Below are 14,616 nucleotides of genomic sequence, written 5' to 3'. Positions count from 1 at the left end.
GGGGTGCATGTGCCATTAACGACCTTTCGATAGTTAGCCACACTGGAGTATAGGATGTAGCATCAACCAGCCAAAGGGCCCCTTGCTTACAGAGGAAGGCTGTTTGGTAGTTTCTGAATGAGGGCAGGCCCAGGCCGCCCTTTTCTTTTGCTAATTGCAGCTTTTTTAGTGATACCCTGGCTTTTTTCCCTCGCCACAGGAACTCTCCAAACAACCTGTCTACCTTCTTGATGAATTCGTCCGAGAAAGTCATGGGGAGCATGCAAGCTAGGTAGTTAACTAGAGGCGTGCACATCATTTTAAGAGTCTCAACCCTACCACACCAGGACAAAAATTTTGGTGACCAGCTGTCTAGCAGCGTGGATATCTTTTTTAACGTTAAGTCTTCATTTCATTTCAGAGTCGTAATCAAGTCCTTCTCAAAATCTAAGCGCAAATATTTAAAAGCTTTTGGTTGCCAGGTGAGGCCAGATGAGCCCAGAATTTCTTTACCCCCGATGTTGTTTAGCAACTTAACTTCTGTTTTGTCCTTATTCAGTTTATACCCTGAAACTCTAGAGAACCCCTCAATTGTGTCCATTAAGGCCGCGATAGCCTCGTTTGCTTTTTCCGTCAAGATCAGCACATCGTCGGCGTACGCAGTCAATTTTACAGTGCAGTCATCAAATGGAACACCAGCAATGGCTTCATTATGTCTAATATGCCACAAAAAGGGTTCTATCGCTAGTAAGAACAGAGATGGTGATAATGGGCATCCTTGTCTCGTCCCTTGTTTCAGGCAAAAAGAAGAAGAGAAGGAGCCACCCGCTCTGACCTTAGCAGTAGGGCCGGCATACAAAGCCATTACAAGTTTAGTAAACGTCTCTCCTAGGTTAAAGTTGCGTAAAACTGCCTCAAGGAAGGACCAATCTACCTTGTCGAAGGCTTTTTCCGCATCTAGTGTGACAGCTACCATGGGAGTATTCAGAAGTTTTGCTTTTTCTAGGGCATGGGCTAGTACTCTGGTGTTATCACTAGACAGTCTATGTTTTAAGAAACCCGCTTGAGATGGGTGTACGAGGGTAGGAAGGACTTTTTGTAAACGGGCTGATAAAATCATGGCCAGCAACTTACAATCTAGATTAATCAGGGAAATCGGCCTATAATTTTTTGGTAACGACGGGTCTTTGCCGTCCTTAGGCAGAACTGCAATGGTCGCTTCTGCTAATGTGCCCCTCACCTCCCCGGACTCCGTGAATTCGTGAAAGAGGTTCAGAAGAGGTTTAACCAAATCCGATGTAAAGCTTTTATAAAATTTGGCCGTAAAGCCATCCGGGCCCGGAGCTTTCCCACATTTCAACCCCCTGATCGCTTTTTCCACCTCAGTGGCCGAGATCGGTTCATTAAGACTGAGTTGTTCTTCAGGCTTTAGCTTTGGCAGTACACACTCCTGTAGATACTCCTGAATTTTGTCCTTAGCCACCAATTCGTTTTTAGCGTATAAGTCCTCGTAAAAGTCTTTAAAGACCTCAGTTATTTTTTGGGGGTCCGAATGAGTAACTCCCGCAGAATCCCTGATAACATTAATAGCATTCTTTTGCACCTTGAATTTTAAGTATGCCGCCAGACTGTTACCGGCTTTGTTAGATTCACAGAGCTTAAACCTTCGCTTTCTGTCCAGCCACACCCCCGCCCTTTCGCTCACTAGCATTATATTCGTATTTTCTGTTGGTCATGATATTGAATGTCTCCCGGTCCCTTGTCATTTGGTGTTTGCTCTCCAGGGTAGCTATCTCAGCCTCTAACCCTTCCAGCTTTGCATTGCAATCTCTGTTCATTGCTGAACGAATTTTGATGCACACCCCCCTTATTGTACTTTTCAAAGCCTCCCATCGCACTAGGTCTGAAGTGTCCCCTCTCGCATTAATCTCCAAATAGGATCTAATAGCTGTTAGAATTTCAGTTCTATTTTGTTCTTTGTGTAAGATTTCTTCATTTAGTCTCCAAGACGTTTGTTATGGGGACGGTTTAATGTTACTGATGGATAGGGATATGCATGAGTGGTCTGACAGTACCCTTGGTTCAATTGATGTATCCTCTATTCTTGCAATGCCATTTTGTGTAATGAAAATGTAATCAATGCGGGAGAACGAATCGTGAGGAGGAGAGTAGAATGTGTAATCCCTGTCAGTAGGGTTTTGTATTCTCCATGCATCAATTAAATGGAATTGTTGGCATAATTTGATGAAGGCATTATGTGATTTGTTCGGTTTGAATACACACTTCAAATCTCTATCTAAGGCCGGGTCAAATGGGAGATTAAAATCACCCCCAATTATATGAACCGCCGTATCAGGTATCGTTGCAATCTGCTTGACTAAGTCCTGCCAAAATTCTAAGTCATTAGCGTTAGGTGCGTAAACATTAGTGACAAAGAATTCCCTGTTGTCCCTAGAAAGTTTCACCGTGACCCAGCGTCCCTTTTCATCTGATTCGGAAGACAGCAATTCAACCTTGGACTTCTTTGACAATAATACCAGAACTCCATTCTTTTTACCAAGTGCACTAGATCCTACAACCTCCGAATAAAACTTGTTGCGCAGAGTGTAAAATTGTTTAGCATCTAGTTTGGTCTCTTGCAACAGAACAATGTCCCCCTTCTGTCTGCGCACATAGTCTAATATCTTCTGTTTTTTAACGGGCTGATTCAGACCTTTAACATTCATAGACAGAATCTTCAGTCGGTCAAGTGAGGTTGTCCCAAGTGGAGTGGAAAGCGTTGTATGTGACATTTACAATAGTGTATGTATCATGATTGCTCCATGAGAGCCAAGGAAAAACATGTTACACGGCGTATTATGCAAAGAACACACTGTTTTGCTCCCCATGATGCAAAACGGGCGGAAACCATGAGCAGACATTTGGGCGCCCAGGGATAGAGCACGACTGGTCTGAGTACAGGTATACAAATACAGCCTATGCATGATACAACTTGTCCAATCAAGAGCAAGGAGATAGACTAGAAGAGAAAGGAATAGCAAGGAAAAGAGAAGAGGAAGAAGAAAAGAGAAAGAAGGAAAAAGGAAAAGAAAAAATACAAACCATAAAACACAACACCCATCCCCCCCACTCCCCCACATCCCCCCACCCCACCCTCCCAAACTGTAGTACAGAAGCATGGCGACGTGAGGAAAACCGCAGTAACCCTCCCGTCTAAACTAGTCATGTATAGACATTGGAACAGCTATGCACAATGCAAAATGCATACAAACACTACACAAGCAGTGGAACATTGGAATGGTATGGCAGAACCAACATGGAATCAATAACGCGCTCCCACTGTATATTCTTGATAAACCAAAAATAATCCAGATTATCCACTTGATTTTAAAATTGTAAAAAATTTCCTATAAGGATTTTGTTTACATATATTTAATTCTATATTTTGAAAATAGTCTGTGTCAAAGTAATGAGGTTACTCTTGCTCCTTAGTTTACCAGGCACCAATAACGATTTATCTTGAACACTCATGCTAATATTTATTCCTTTTTGGGGAAATTTGTTATATAATACTTGGTGAGAACTAGCATTTATATTTATATTAACTCTTTAGGTCCCTATAACGTCTACACCGGAATTAAACACTTATTATCCCTTATAGCGCTATGCTATCTTTTGCTATGATACAATTCACTATTTTGCACTACCACTCAGGAAAGTTTTGGGTCTTAACATTATAAGACAAGATATGAAATATCAAAGATTTCAATATCTTCCTTATAATTCATAGGCATCATTGACATTATTATCACTATTTTGGAATAACTCTGCTAATACATGTTGGAAAATGTTCAAGAACGTATTACTCGGTGAGAACCAGCTAATCGGGTTCACTTTAGGTATGTGCTGATTTATCTCCTGAATCACAAGTAAATGCACTTGAGAAATTTAATAATTTTACTCCCACTAGACAAAGCCTTGATTTTCTGCTACTGTGCACGAGGTCACCAGAAACCGTAACATACCTATTTTGACAAGTTTATTTAAAATGTAAGATCCCTGAAGGGTGGGTCCAATATAAGATGAGTGGGGGAAGGTAGTTATTCCTCTACATTATTTAGTCTTTCTAATAGTGGTTAAGAGAAATGTAGAAAGAACAGATGTAGGATTAGGAGAACTGTCTTGAACTTGAGGTGTATCAATTCCAGGCATTCCGACTCACCCGACTATCCTAAGGAACTCTGAATCTTGAATTTGTATTTACCATTTAGCTCAATTACTAGGACTACAGCCATGAAAATCGAGACTGTGGGTGCAAGACCTTTATAGTTCAGTTCAACTGGTATGTCTAAATATGTACTAAATGTGAGGAAGATCAGTTATTCAAGATTAGAACTCAGCATATGAGGAAATTCCATCAATGCTTAATAAATATTGTGCATGAACATGCCCTGCTCACAAATTACAACTCACAAATTACAGTATTAGGGACCACACTTCAGCTCTCATGTATGAATATAGAATATATGAATGAATATAACTTTATTTTTGTATGCATACATTGTCACATCATTGTAAAAATGTAGATTAATGTTTAAAAAAGTGTTTAAACCAGGTGTTTGTGTGCGTTTTCAACAGCCCTGAAGAAGCAATTAAATTGTGAAACATGTTGGTTGTTACAGGCTGCTTTGTTTAACCTGGATTGTGATTATATCTAACTCAATACCAACTACTGGATTTATGGAAGCTGTTATATTTGAATTGGAACAAGTGAGCTGTTATGAAATGTGAGACCTTTATTTGGAACTCTGACTGAAATCCGTTCAAGAAAATGAAAATATATTTTTTTGGACCAGACTGAGTGAATTTTTTGTCTTAAAATTATTTTTGGATTGTTGTATGTGCACATTAAAATATACTAGTGAGCTAGCCAGTGTTCTGAGAGCAATAGCACTGGATGTGATTCATAGTACCCACTATTATTAAGTTAAAATAATGATATACACACACTTTCATTTTCCGGTAGGTTTTCTTTCTGATGTTACGCCCCCCACGAACGTGGGGTGCATATATGCTTGTTGATTTGTACAGTGCTTTGTTCCACCTGCGTATTTGGCTTGAATTAAAAATCTCTATTAAAAAATTATGAACCATCTCTTGATCAGCAATCTGGTATCACTATGGGTAAATCTTACCATGGCTGAATGTCTGATTAGTAGGCTTCCTTTTAATCACCAAATAAGCTAAACAACCTGTGTTTTGCCTAGTTGCTGAAGGTTGTCAAGACTACATCATGTTATGGTAAACATAAGGATTATTCATTTATTGCAAGGGATATAATTCAACATAATAGGTTATTAGAACTTGCCTTGGTATTTTACTATATCCCTATATTTAAATATTGTAACATTGATTTCATTTATAAGAACAGCAAAACCTGGATCCCTTAAGAAGAACAAGTAAGTACTGCAAGGCATTTTTTAGCACAAAAAATAAACCTTTCACCTTAAGGAAGGATTGAGGATCACATTCATCAACAATCTTCTCGCACTCCTGAAGGAGGTTCACCACAGTTTTCTTGTCTACAGTCTTCATTTCTTTCCAGAGTTGATGTTCTTTCATTTTCCTACTTCTTTGATTTGAAATATATTCCAGCAATTGCTTTCTTTTCAGATCCAGGATTTTGCTAATCTCATCAAACTTTGATGTAATGAGTTCAGTCTCATTTTGCAAGACTGCCTAAAAAATAAAATGCCATGTCAATTTCAGCAACATTCCTTGTTACATAAAATACATCAAGGTACGAAATCTATCAAAAAAATATTATAACAGCATTAGCTCACAGTGGATAATTTCATCCCTACACCTTAAAACAAAATTGCTGCATCCAAAAAGAATTCATGTTCAATGTGGAAATTGTCTGTACTAATGCTTACAAAGCAGGGAAGTTTTAGAAAGAATACTTTTCTCAGAATAAAACACCATTGCTACGAGGTGAAACGTGAGTCAAACTATTTTATATATTTTCATGCCCCATTAATGATACTTTGGTAAGAGTTTAAGTAACATGCCAACATGGCTTTGTCACATCCTCAACCTCCTCTATGTGCCCAATCTATCATTATTTACAATTTACTTGTTTGTCACAAGAGGTCTCCCTAACCTTGGCTGTTCGTAAATGTAAGTAATTTGCAATACAATGTGGTGTGCATGGAAGTTGTGTGCTGCATGTATAATATCGGTCATGAGAATTTTCTAGCATGAGAAGGACGGTGCCTACACAATAATTTAGGTGTGCCCAACCTCATTCATCTACATAGCAAACACTGGAGCTTACTCATCAGACACTTTGTAGATGCCTAGCTTAGGTATGGAACTCCTACACTTTGCATGACCCCTTCTGCTTGCCCCAGATGAACCTCTGGGCAGTGTTTTGCATTAGCACATTTACTGTTTTTCATTGAAGGCTACTTCCTCAGAATCCTCTGGCAGAACATCTGCCAACCTATCCCATAAAGCATGGGATTCTATGGCAGGACACAGAGGCGAGAATTAGGCTTTACTTCCTTCGCTTTTATTACAGTAATCAAGCTCCAGCCATTTCGTAAGGCTAATATGTCAATAGAAACTCCCTTTCCCATAAACCATAGGGAAGAAAAAACAATAACAAGTCCACCAATCAGGCTCTAGCCCGCCGTATATCGTCCCTTGAAGCTCACTACCCTCCTCTTTCTTCCCTGCTCCAGCACCACGTCAGTTGAGTGATTTTCTCGTTTTGTAATTTGAGTTGTTTCTGGTGTGATCAGGCGCCGCAGGAGCTTGAGGCTCATAAGTGGTCGGCTATTTGCTTTGTTAATTACTGTGTGTGTGGTTAGAACTCAGTGCTTTAAATGGGCCGGTACTCACCGGTACTGAGTACCGGCACTTCTTAAATTTACCGATCCAAGTACCGGCACATCTCCACTGTCAAGGAGAGTACCGGGTCGGATTAATGAAGTGGGCACTGGACTGGTGCCCGAGGGCCAGCTGCGTCCGTTTGTCTGGCAGCATGTTGGGAGTTGCCGTATGTGTTATTCGGCAGTGGCAAGCTGCCTGATGGGAACGGCCTATTTGAAGGCCTGCGCAGGGGCAAGAGGGTCTCTGCTCCCTCCCTACCCAGCGCGAGTGCTCCGGCTGCGGTTATTGACACGGGAAGCTCTGGCATTGAACGCTCAATAATCGGTGCCTATTTTTAGAAGTTTCGCAAGTCAGATGCCATAATTAGCAGAGCCCCGCTTGAGTAGGGAGTTTTGGGATAGTCCTGAGTGCGAGCCAGCACCTGAAGGTACAACACCTTACGGGGTAAGATCATGTCCGTTTTTCTGGGACACCCCAGGCACTATTAACCCCTCAATTTACAAGAGGGTAGTTTCGCTAGTTTCTCATTAGTATAAACTGGTACTTACCTGTAAAATCCCTCTTTGTTGGTGAGCTTTATTGTTCACTGGTGGTTATGGAGTCCATGGACTACGAGGAGTCTGGGGATTACTTGGAGGAGAAAGACGTTACTTACCTCCCAATCGACGACCAGTTCTGTGAGGTAATGGACGCTTGCATCCTCAGGGCTGTGTCGCAGGCAGTAGCCCCCCTGGAGAAGAAATTGGCAGTACTCCAGGAGCAGTGCCAGCAACCCCTAAAACCAAGGGAAGATGTTAATGGGCCTCTAGCCCCGCTACCTCCAGGGCAGCTCCGGGTCCTTAATAGAATTGAAACTTTCCTTTACGTTAGCTAGGACATTTTTCATTATCCCTCTAAAAGACATGTGAACCTCCTAGGGGCCAGACTGTTGGATAAAAACACCTTCTCTGCATATGTTTCCATTCACTACGACTGCTTTTCAGGAGGAGTAGTTGGAAATCATTTGCGTTAGTAAACCTCAAAGAAGCCTTTACCACAAGGCATTGCAGGGTTGGATGTTACAACAAAAAGTCTGAATCTCCAGGAGATGGCCGATGGCATCTTGCAACCTGCCTATTAGTTGATAGGCAAGATCCTGGTTTTGCCCCTATGCCCAGTAAAACATCCATTAATCTCATTAAAGGGCAACAATATCGCCAGGGAAAACTGGGCCGGGTTCAAAACCTCTGTCACTAATGTTGTTTTTACCTTTTCAGCAGGTAGAGCAATGTTTACGACGACTGACGCCCTCCGTATCACTGTGGAGAAGAAGCGGTGTCTTTAGTGGCCACTGTAGGATTAGATAATGCAAATCTAATAGCACGTGCAAGTGCCACAATGCGGGTGAACCATGCTTTGACTGCTTATGTTTTTTCTGGCTCTTAGATTACCCGACATGGAGGATGCCCAGTCGAAAGAACCACCTTTGGAACAAGAGCAAGTCTCTGCTCTCAACAGGGACCATCACGCCGCAGAATTTGATCTAGAACGAGTCTACAAATTCCTGAACTCCACAATCACTAACATGGTCTCACAGTCATGATTGGCTTTCTTATTCATCTTGCCACACGATGAACACAACTTGCCTGCACTAAGACACCAAAGACAAACCTTGTGTGGATTTGTAACCGAAATTTGTTGGTCACATGTCATACACAGCTTAAACTCTCATAGTTTAGGTGATATGTTGCAAAAAAAAACACACATTTTTTATAGAAAATTGTCAAAAACTATTGAATGACAGTTGAAGCTTTGGATCTGCATTGGTTGGCTCAAAAAGAAATTAACTGACAGCAGCACGCATAGGTGGTATTTTTGCACTGGTTTGGTTCTGATGTCATACCTGCAATGACCAGCACAGCATGACAATACCATGCCACACAACGCCACCTGTCAGCACTTGGAGGGAACTGTTACGTAAAAGGTTCCAAAAGATTCTGGATCCAGTGTTGGCGTTTAAGAACAACTGCAGGGCCCCAAACGGGTGAGCCTTTCACTTGATCACCTTCTAACAGTATGCGTTGACGTGAATGGCAGTCTTGATGTGAGCTGTGGCTGTCCTCACACACAACTAAAGAAGATCCACAAACAGATTTCAGTAAGAGTTACCGTGGCTCGCCTTCAGTATCTTGGCATAAGGAGCAAAATAGTCAACAAAGAAAGCATGCTAGGTGGTATGTGCAAAACCAAACAGACAATACAGTTAAAGAAGTAAAGACATTGAAAGCCACTAACCAACTTTATCAGGGTGTGACAAGCTGCTTTTGCTAGAGGTCATTTTAAACACTGAGGCTACAAGCTACACCTCTTCACTCTGAAGTTTTATTTAAGCTTCAAAAATGCACTCCGCTACTTTGTGGTATCAGCAACTGGTTTAGTTTATCTGTGGCAGCTTATCTCCCTGTTAGACGGACCGGGAAGGTCGGCCGAGATTACGGGGAGAGGTCTCCGGGGAGAGCCGCCTCCAACGACTGTACAGACAAGTAACTTCCCCCCCACAGACGGACACCACACAAGACTGAAGGTTAACGAGACTTTATATGCAATTCTTAGGTTACGATGGTATGATACAAGGAGGTCTGGACTCAGGGGTCCCCTCGATTCAAGTCTTTGGCTGAGGAAAGGGGTAGCGGGACAGTCTTAATTACCAATGAGTACGAAGTAGCTCTCAATCCTCGAGCTCGGCGTTGAGATGATCGGGCCGTGGAGGAGCCAAGCAGGTCCCGAGATGGATGAAGGAAAGATGACGGTTACAACGGTCCGCGGCCACGCCAGCAGGTCCCGACGACGATGAAGACTGTAGGTTACGACGGCTGTGGCAGCGCCAACAGGCAGGATGATGGTGCACAGGACAGAGCTACGGCAGCGCCAGTAGTCCGTCCAGGATGAGTTCCTCTTTACGTCTCTCGACTCCAAGATACAACTGCCTTCCTGCTCTGGAGCTGCCCCAGTTATAGGGCTGGCGTGCTTTGATGTCCGGACCCTCGCACTTGGAGGTCGGGAGGTCCGGGATGAGGGAGTCCAGACACCCAGCAGGGGGGTGGAGCCAGCGCCCGGGGAGGTGATGGGCGAGCGGCACTTGGCGGGGGAGAGCCATCGGCACCTCTTTCTCCCATTGACTTGCCAAGTAGCCCGCTCACCTCCTGGGTGGAGGGTGGTGCCGGAATGTCTGAGGCCGGGCTAGGCCCAGGGTTGAGGTCGATCGGGGGCCAGGCGGCCTCGTGATGAAGTGTCCAAGATGGCGGCCCAGGCTGGGCGCGTGGGCCGGCAGTGGATCGGGCCCATGAGGTCGATATGTTTGAAGGCAGGGGTCCCTGAGGGGACGGAGGACGTGCAATGGTGGTGGGGGGTGCTTGCGTGACCGGGCTCGGGCCTGGTCGAGCCGGGGGAGAGCGGCCCTTCACGTGGCCTGTCCAACATGCGTCCCCCCCAGCTGAAGGCGGGGAGAGCTACCCATCCTCTTGGGGACTCTCCTCGTCGAGGCGGAAAAACCGGGACAGGCCATCCGCGTTGGCGTGATCTGACCCGGGCCGGTGTTCGACTGTGAAGTCCATACCTTGTAGGGAGATGGACCAGCGTAGCAACTTTGGGTTTTCCCCCCGCATATGCATCAGCCACTGCAGGGGTCGGTGGTCGGTCTGCACCCGAAAGTGGGTGCCAAAAAGGTAGGGCCGGAGCTTCTTGAGGGCCCATACCACCGCGAAGGCTTCCCTCTCTATGGTGCTCCAGCGTTGCTCCCGTGGTAGGAGTCTCCGGCTGATGAAGGCCACCGGTTGATCGAGGCCTTCGGTGTTCACTTGAGACAGGACCGCCCCAATGCCCTGGTCGGAGGCGTCCGTCTGGACGATGAACTCCCGGCTGTAGTCGGGGGCCTGGAGCACAGGGGCGGAACACATGGCGGCCTTCAACTGTTCGAATGCCGTTTGACACTCTGAGGTCCAGTTCACTTTCTTGGGCTGATTCTTTGACGTGAGTTCTGTGAGAGGCCCCACTATGGTACCATAGTCTTTCACGAACCTTCGGTAATAGCCCGTGAGGCCCAGGAAGGCTCGTACCTCGGTTTGGGTGATAGGGGGCTGCCAGTTCTGGATGGCGGCAATTTTCAGCTGTAGAGGGGCCACTAGGCCGCTTCCCACCTGGTGTCCGAGGTAGGTCACAGACCCTTGTCCAATTTGACACTTGCTGGCCTTGATCGTGAGGCCAGCTCGCTGAAGGGCTTGCAGCACTGCTCGGAGGTGGTGAAGGTGCTCGGTCCAATGGTGGCTGTACACAGCGATGTCGTCGAGGTAGGCGGCGCTGAACCCTTCGAGCCCCGCCAGGACCTGATTGACGAGCCGTTGGAAAGTCGCTGGGGCATTCTTCATGCCGAAGGGCATGACCGTAAAATGGTAGTGGCCATCGGGGGTGGAGAAGGCAGAACGTTCTTGTGCTCGGGGGGTGAGGCCGATCTGCCAATAACCTGCTGTCAGGTCGAAGATGCTGAGGAAGCGGGCAGCTCCCATTCGGTCGACCAGTTCATCTGCCCGGGGGATGGGGTGTGCGTCTGTTTTGGTGACTTCATTCAGGCCCCGGTAGTCGACGCAGAACCGGAGTTCTGGTGTGGCTCCGGGGGCGGCTGCTTTGGGGACCAGTACGACCGGGCTGGCCCATGGACTGTCGGAGGGCTCGATGACCCCGAGCGTGAGCATTTTGGCCACTTCCGCCTGGATGCAGGCCCGTACCCGATCAGGTACGCGGTAGGCCCGGTGGCGGATAGGAGAGCTGTCGCCGGTGTCCACATCGTGCACACACCAGGAAGTGACACCTGGGGTGAGGGAGAACAGACTGGCGAACTGTGACAGGAGGGCTTGGCACTCTTGGCGTTGTTCTCTGGTGAGGGTCTCCGAGAGTCGGACCCCATTCACGGAGCCGTCCTGCTCCTGGGTCCGCAGGAGGTCAGGGAGAGGCTCGGAGTCGTCTTCAACCCCATTGTCTGTGGCCATCAGTAGGCTGAGTTCTGTTCGTGCAAAGTGGGGTTTCAGTCTGTTGGTGTGGAGAACTCGGAGTGGGTTCCGGGAGGACTCCATATCGATCAGATAGGTGGCAGGGCCCTTGCGCTCGATTACCTTGAAGGGCCCCGTCCATTTGTCTTGGAGAGCGCATGGCTCCGTGGGGGACATTACCCATACCTGTTGTCCCGGTTCGAATTCAATGGATGAGGCGTTCTGGTCATACCATTTTTTCATGTCCTCTTGACTGGCCTCTAGGTTGGCTTTTGCTAGGTCTCTGAACCGCCGGGACTGGTTGCGGAGGGTGAGGAGGTACCGGAAGACATCTGGAGGGTTCTTGGCCGGAGGCATCTCCCAGCCTTCCTTGATCAGGCTGAGCGGCCCCCGTACTGGGTGCCCGTATAGCAGTTCAAATGGGCTGAAGCCTAGGGATTTCTGTGGGACCTCTCGGTAGGCGAAGAGGAGGCACGGTAGCAGCACATCCCACTGGCGACGGAGGGGCTCTTCCAATCCCCCGATCATCCCTTTTAGCGTGCGGTTGAACCGCTCAACAAGTCCGTTCCCTTGGGGGTGATAGGGGGTCGTGAATCGGTAGGTGACCCCACACTGTTGCCAGAGGGATTTCATGTATTTAGAGATAAAGTTCGTGCCTCTGTCGCTGACGACTTCTCGGGGGAACCCTACACGGGAGAAGATCCCCATCAGGGCCCGGCCGACCACTGGGGCTGTCACGGTCCGGAGAGGAACAGCCTCGGGGTAGCGGGTGGCGTGGTCCACTAGCACCAGGATGAAGCGATGGCCTTGTTTTGTACGCGGGTCCAGGGGTCCCACAATGTCTATTCCGACCCTTTCAAATGGGGTCGTGACTACTGGAAAAGGTTGCAAGGGGGCCTTTAGTTTGCGGCCGCTCTTCCCACTGGCTTGGCACGTGGGGCAAGATCGGCAATGCTGGTGCACATCGTTTCTCATTTTGGGCCAGAAGAAGTGGGTCACTAGGCGACTGTAGGTCTTATCTTGTCCCAGGTGCCCTGCCAGGGGGACATCGTGGGCCAGGTTTAGCAGAAAGTCTCTAAAGCGGAGGGGCACTACTAGTACTCGGTTGGCCCCCAGCTCGGCGATTCTTTGCTCGCTGTACAACAGATCACTGTCCCAGTAGACCCAATGAGTTCCGGAGGTATCCCCGGCGCTTTGGGCGAGCGCTTGTTGGCGAAGTCCCTCTAGGGAGGGACAGGTCTTCTGTTCCTGGCGAAATTGTTCTTGGGTGGGCCCCCCCTCTTGGGCCCACTGGTCAAGGTTAGCGAGGTCGGAAGGTTGAGCAGGTTCGAGGGGGGTGTCATGGTCGGAGGTCTCGGCTGGGGCGACCGGAGGCGGTGGCGCCGGCCATTCTGGTTCTTCCGGGTGATGGTTGGCACGGGCGGCCATGGACCGGGTGGTGACGCACGCCCAGTCCGGGACGCCTAACATCCCCAAGTGTTCTTTTCGCTCCACGGCTGCCCACGGGGAGCTCTCTAGGTCATTTCCGAGGAGGCAGTCCACGGGGGCGTCGTCTCGGACCGTCACCTTCAACATGCCGGAGACCCCTCCCCACTCAAAGGGGACGCAGGCCATCCGACACAGACTTTCCGAGTTGTCGGCTGATCGCACAGGGCAGAGAATGTTCGGTAGATATTGTTCTGGGGTCACCAGGTGACAGCGGACGGCTGTCACACTGGCCCCGGTGTCCCGAAGGGCTTCGGCCCGTTGTCCATTGATGCTCACCCATTGGCTGTACTTCCGGGTGTTAGCGGGTAGGGGGACCCGCGGGACCATGTCTCTTCCCCCTAAGCACGCGAGAGTCATGGCGGCTGGCTCCCACTCCTGATACTCTTGCTCGCCTGTTTCTTGTTCCTCGGAGATCTGTTCTTCCCCTAGTGCCGCGGCGGCCACTTGGCGGGGTTTTGGACTCTGATACTGCGGGCAGCTTGGGTCGTTTGCATAGTGGCCGACTCGTTGGCATCGGTGGCACGTGACATTGGCTCTGTACCCCGGTCGCGCCGGGGTGCTGCCCCGGTTGGCCGGGGGGGTGGTGCTGGTAGCGGGGGCGGCCGGAGTGTTGTCTCTTCCTCGTCCTTGGCCCCCTCCTCCTCCTCTGGGTCGGTAGTGACCATTGTTGTTCCTGCTCTGCTCGTAGGACCCATTCCGGCCCACTCTGGTGATCTCCCACCGGTCAGCTTCGGCTGCGAGCTGCCGGGGATCGGTTAACTTGCTGTCGAGGAGGTGTTGGCGTAGTTCAATGAAGCAATTGTTGGACAGATGCTCCCATACCATCAGATTGAACAGCTGCTCGTAGGTCGTGACGTTGTTTCCTTTGATCCAGCCTTCGAAAGCTCGGCTAAAGTACGTGACATAGTCCACCCAAGTTGTACCCGGGATGCGTGTGCAGTCTCGGAACCTCTGACGGTACATCTCGGGCGTGAGGCCATAGCGGGTGAGGAGGGCCGCTTTCATATGGTCGTAGGAGGTCATCTGGTGGTCTGGGAGCTGTAACAGGGTATCGCGGCCCTCATTGAGGAATCTGCCCCATAGGCCGGCTCCCCAATCGTTTCTATCGATCCGGTGTGCAGTCATAGCGATTTCATAGGCCTTAAACCATTGCTGGATGTCGTCTTCTCGGAAGTATTCTCGGACCACATCCTTGGGGATGTGTACCTTCTTTTCCATGGTCCCTGGGGTG

At 48.1% G+C, this 14,616-nt stretch overlaps 1 protein-coding gene across 2 annotated transcripts in view; it reads right to left on the bottom strand.

Annotated features, from left to right (window-relative positions):
• LOC147728638 (uncharacterized) overlaps positions 1-14,616 on the bottom strand; it is a 360,759-nt gene that overhangs the window by 308,336 nt on the left and 37,807 nt on the right. For both annotated transcript variants that reach the window (XM_086962403.1, XM_086962402.1), the window contains exon 3: positions 5,485-5,718. In XM_086962403.1, the coding sequence (XP_086818529.1) occupies positions 5,485-5,718 (234 nt within the window). The remainder of the gene's footprint in view (positions 1-5,484; positions 5,719-14,616) is intronic.

This window comes from Lissotriton vulgaris, chromosome 3_1 (genome assembly GCF_964263255.1).
Source record: "Lissotriton vulgaris chromosome 3_1, aLisVul1.2, whole genome shotgun sequence".
NCBI lineage: Eukaryota > Metazoa > Chordata > Amphibia > Caudata > Salamandridae > Lissotriton > Lissotriton vulgaris.
Note: the sequence above shows the minus strand (reverse complement) of the source record. Positions and strands in the feature narration are given on the sequence as shown.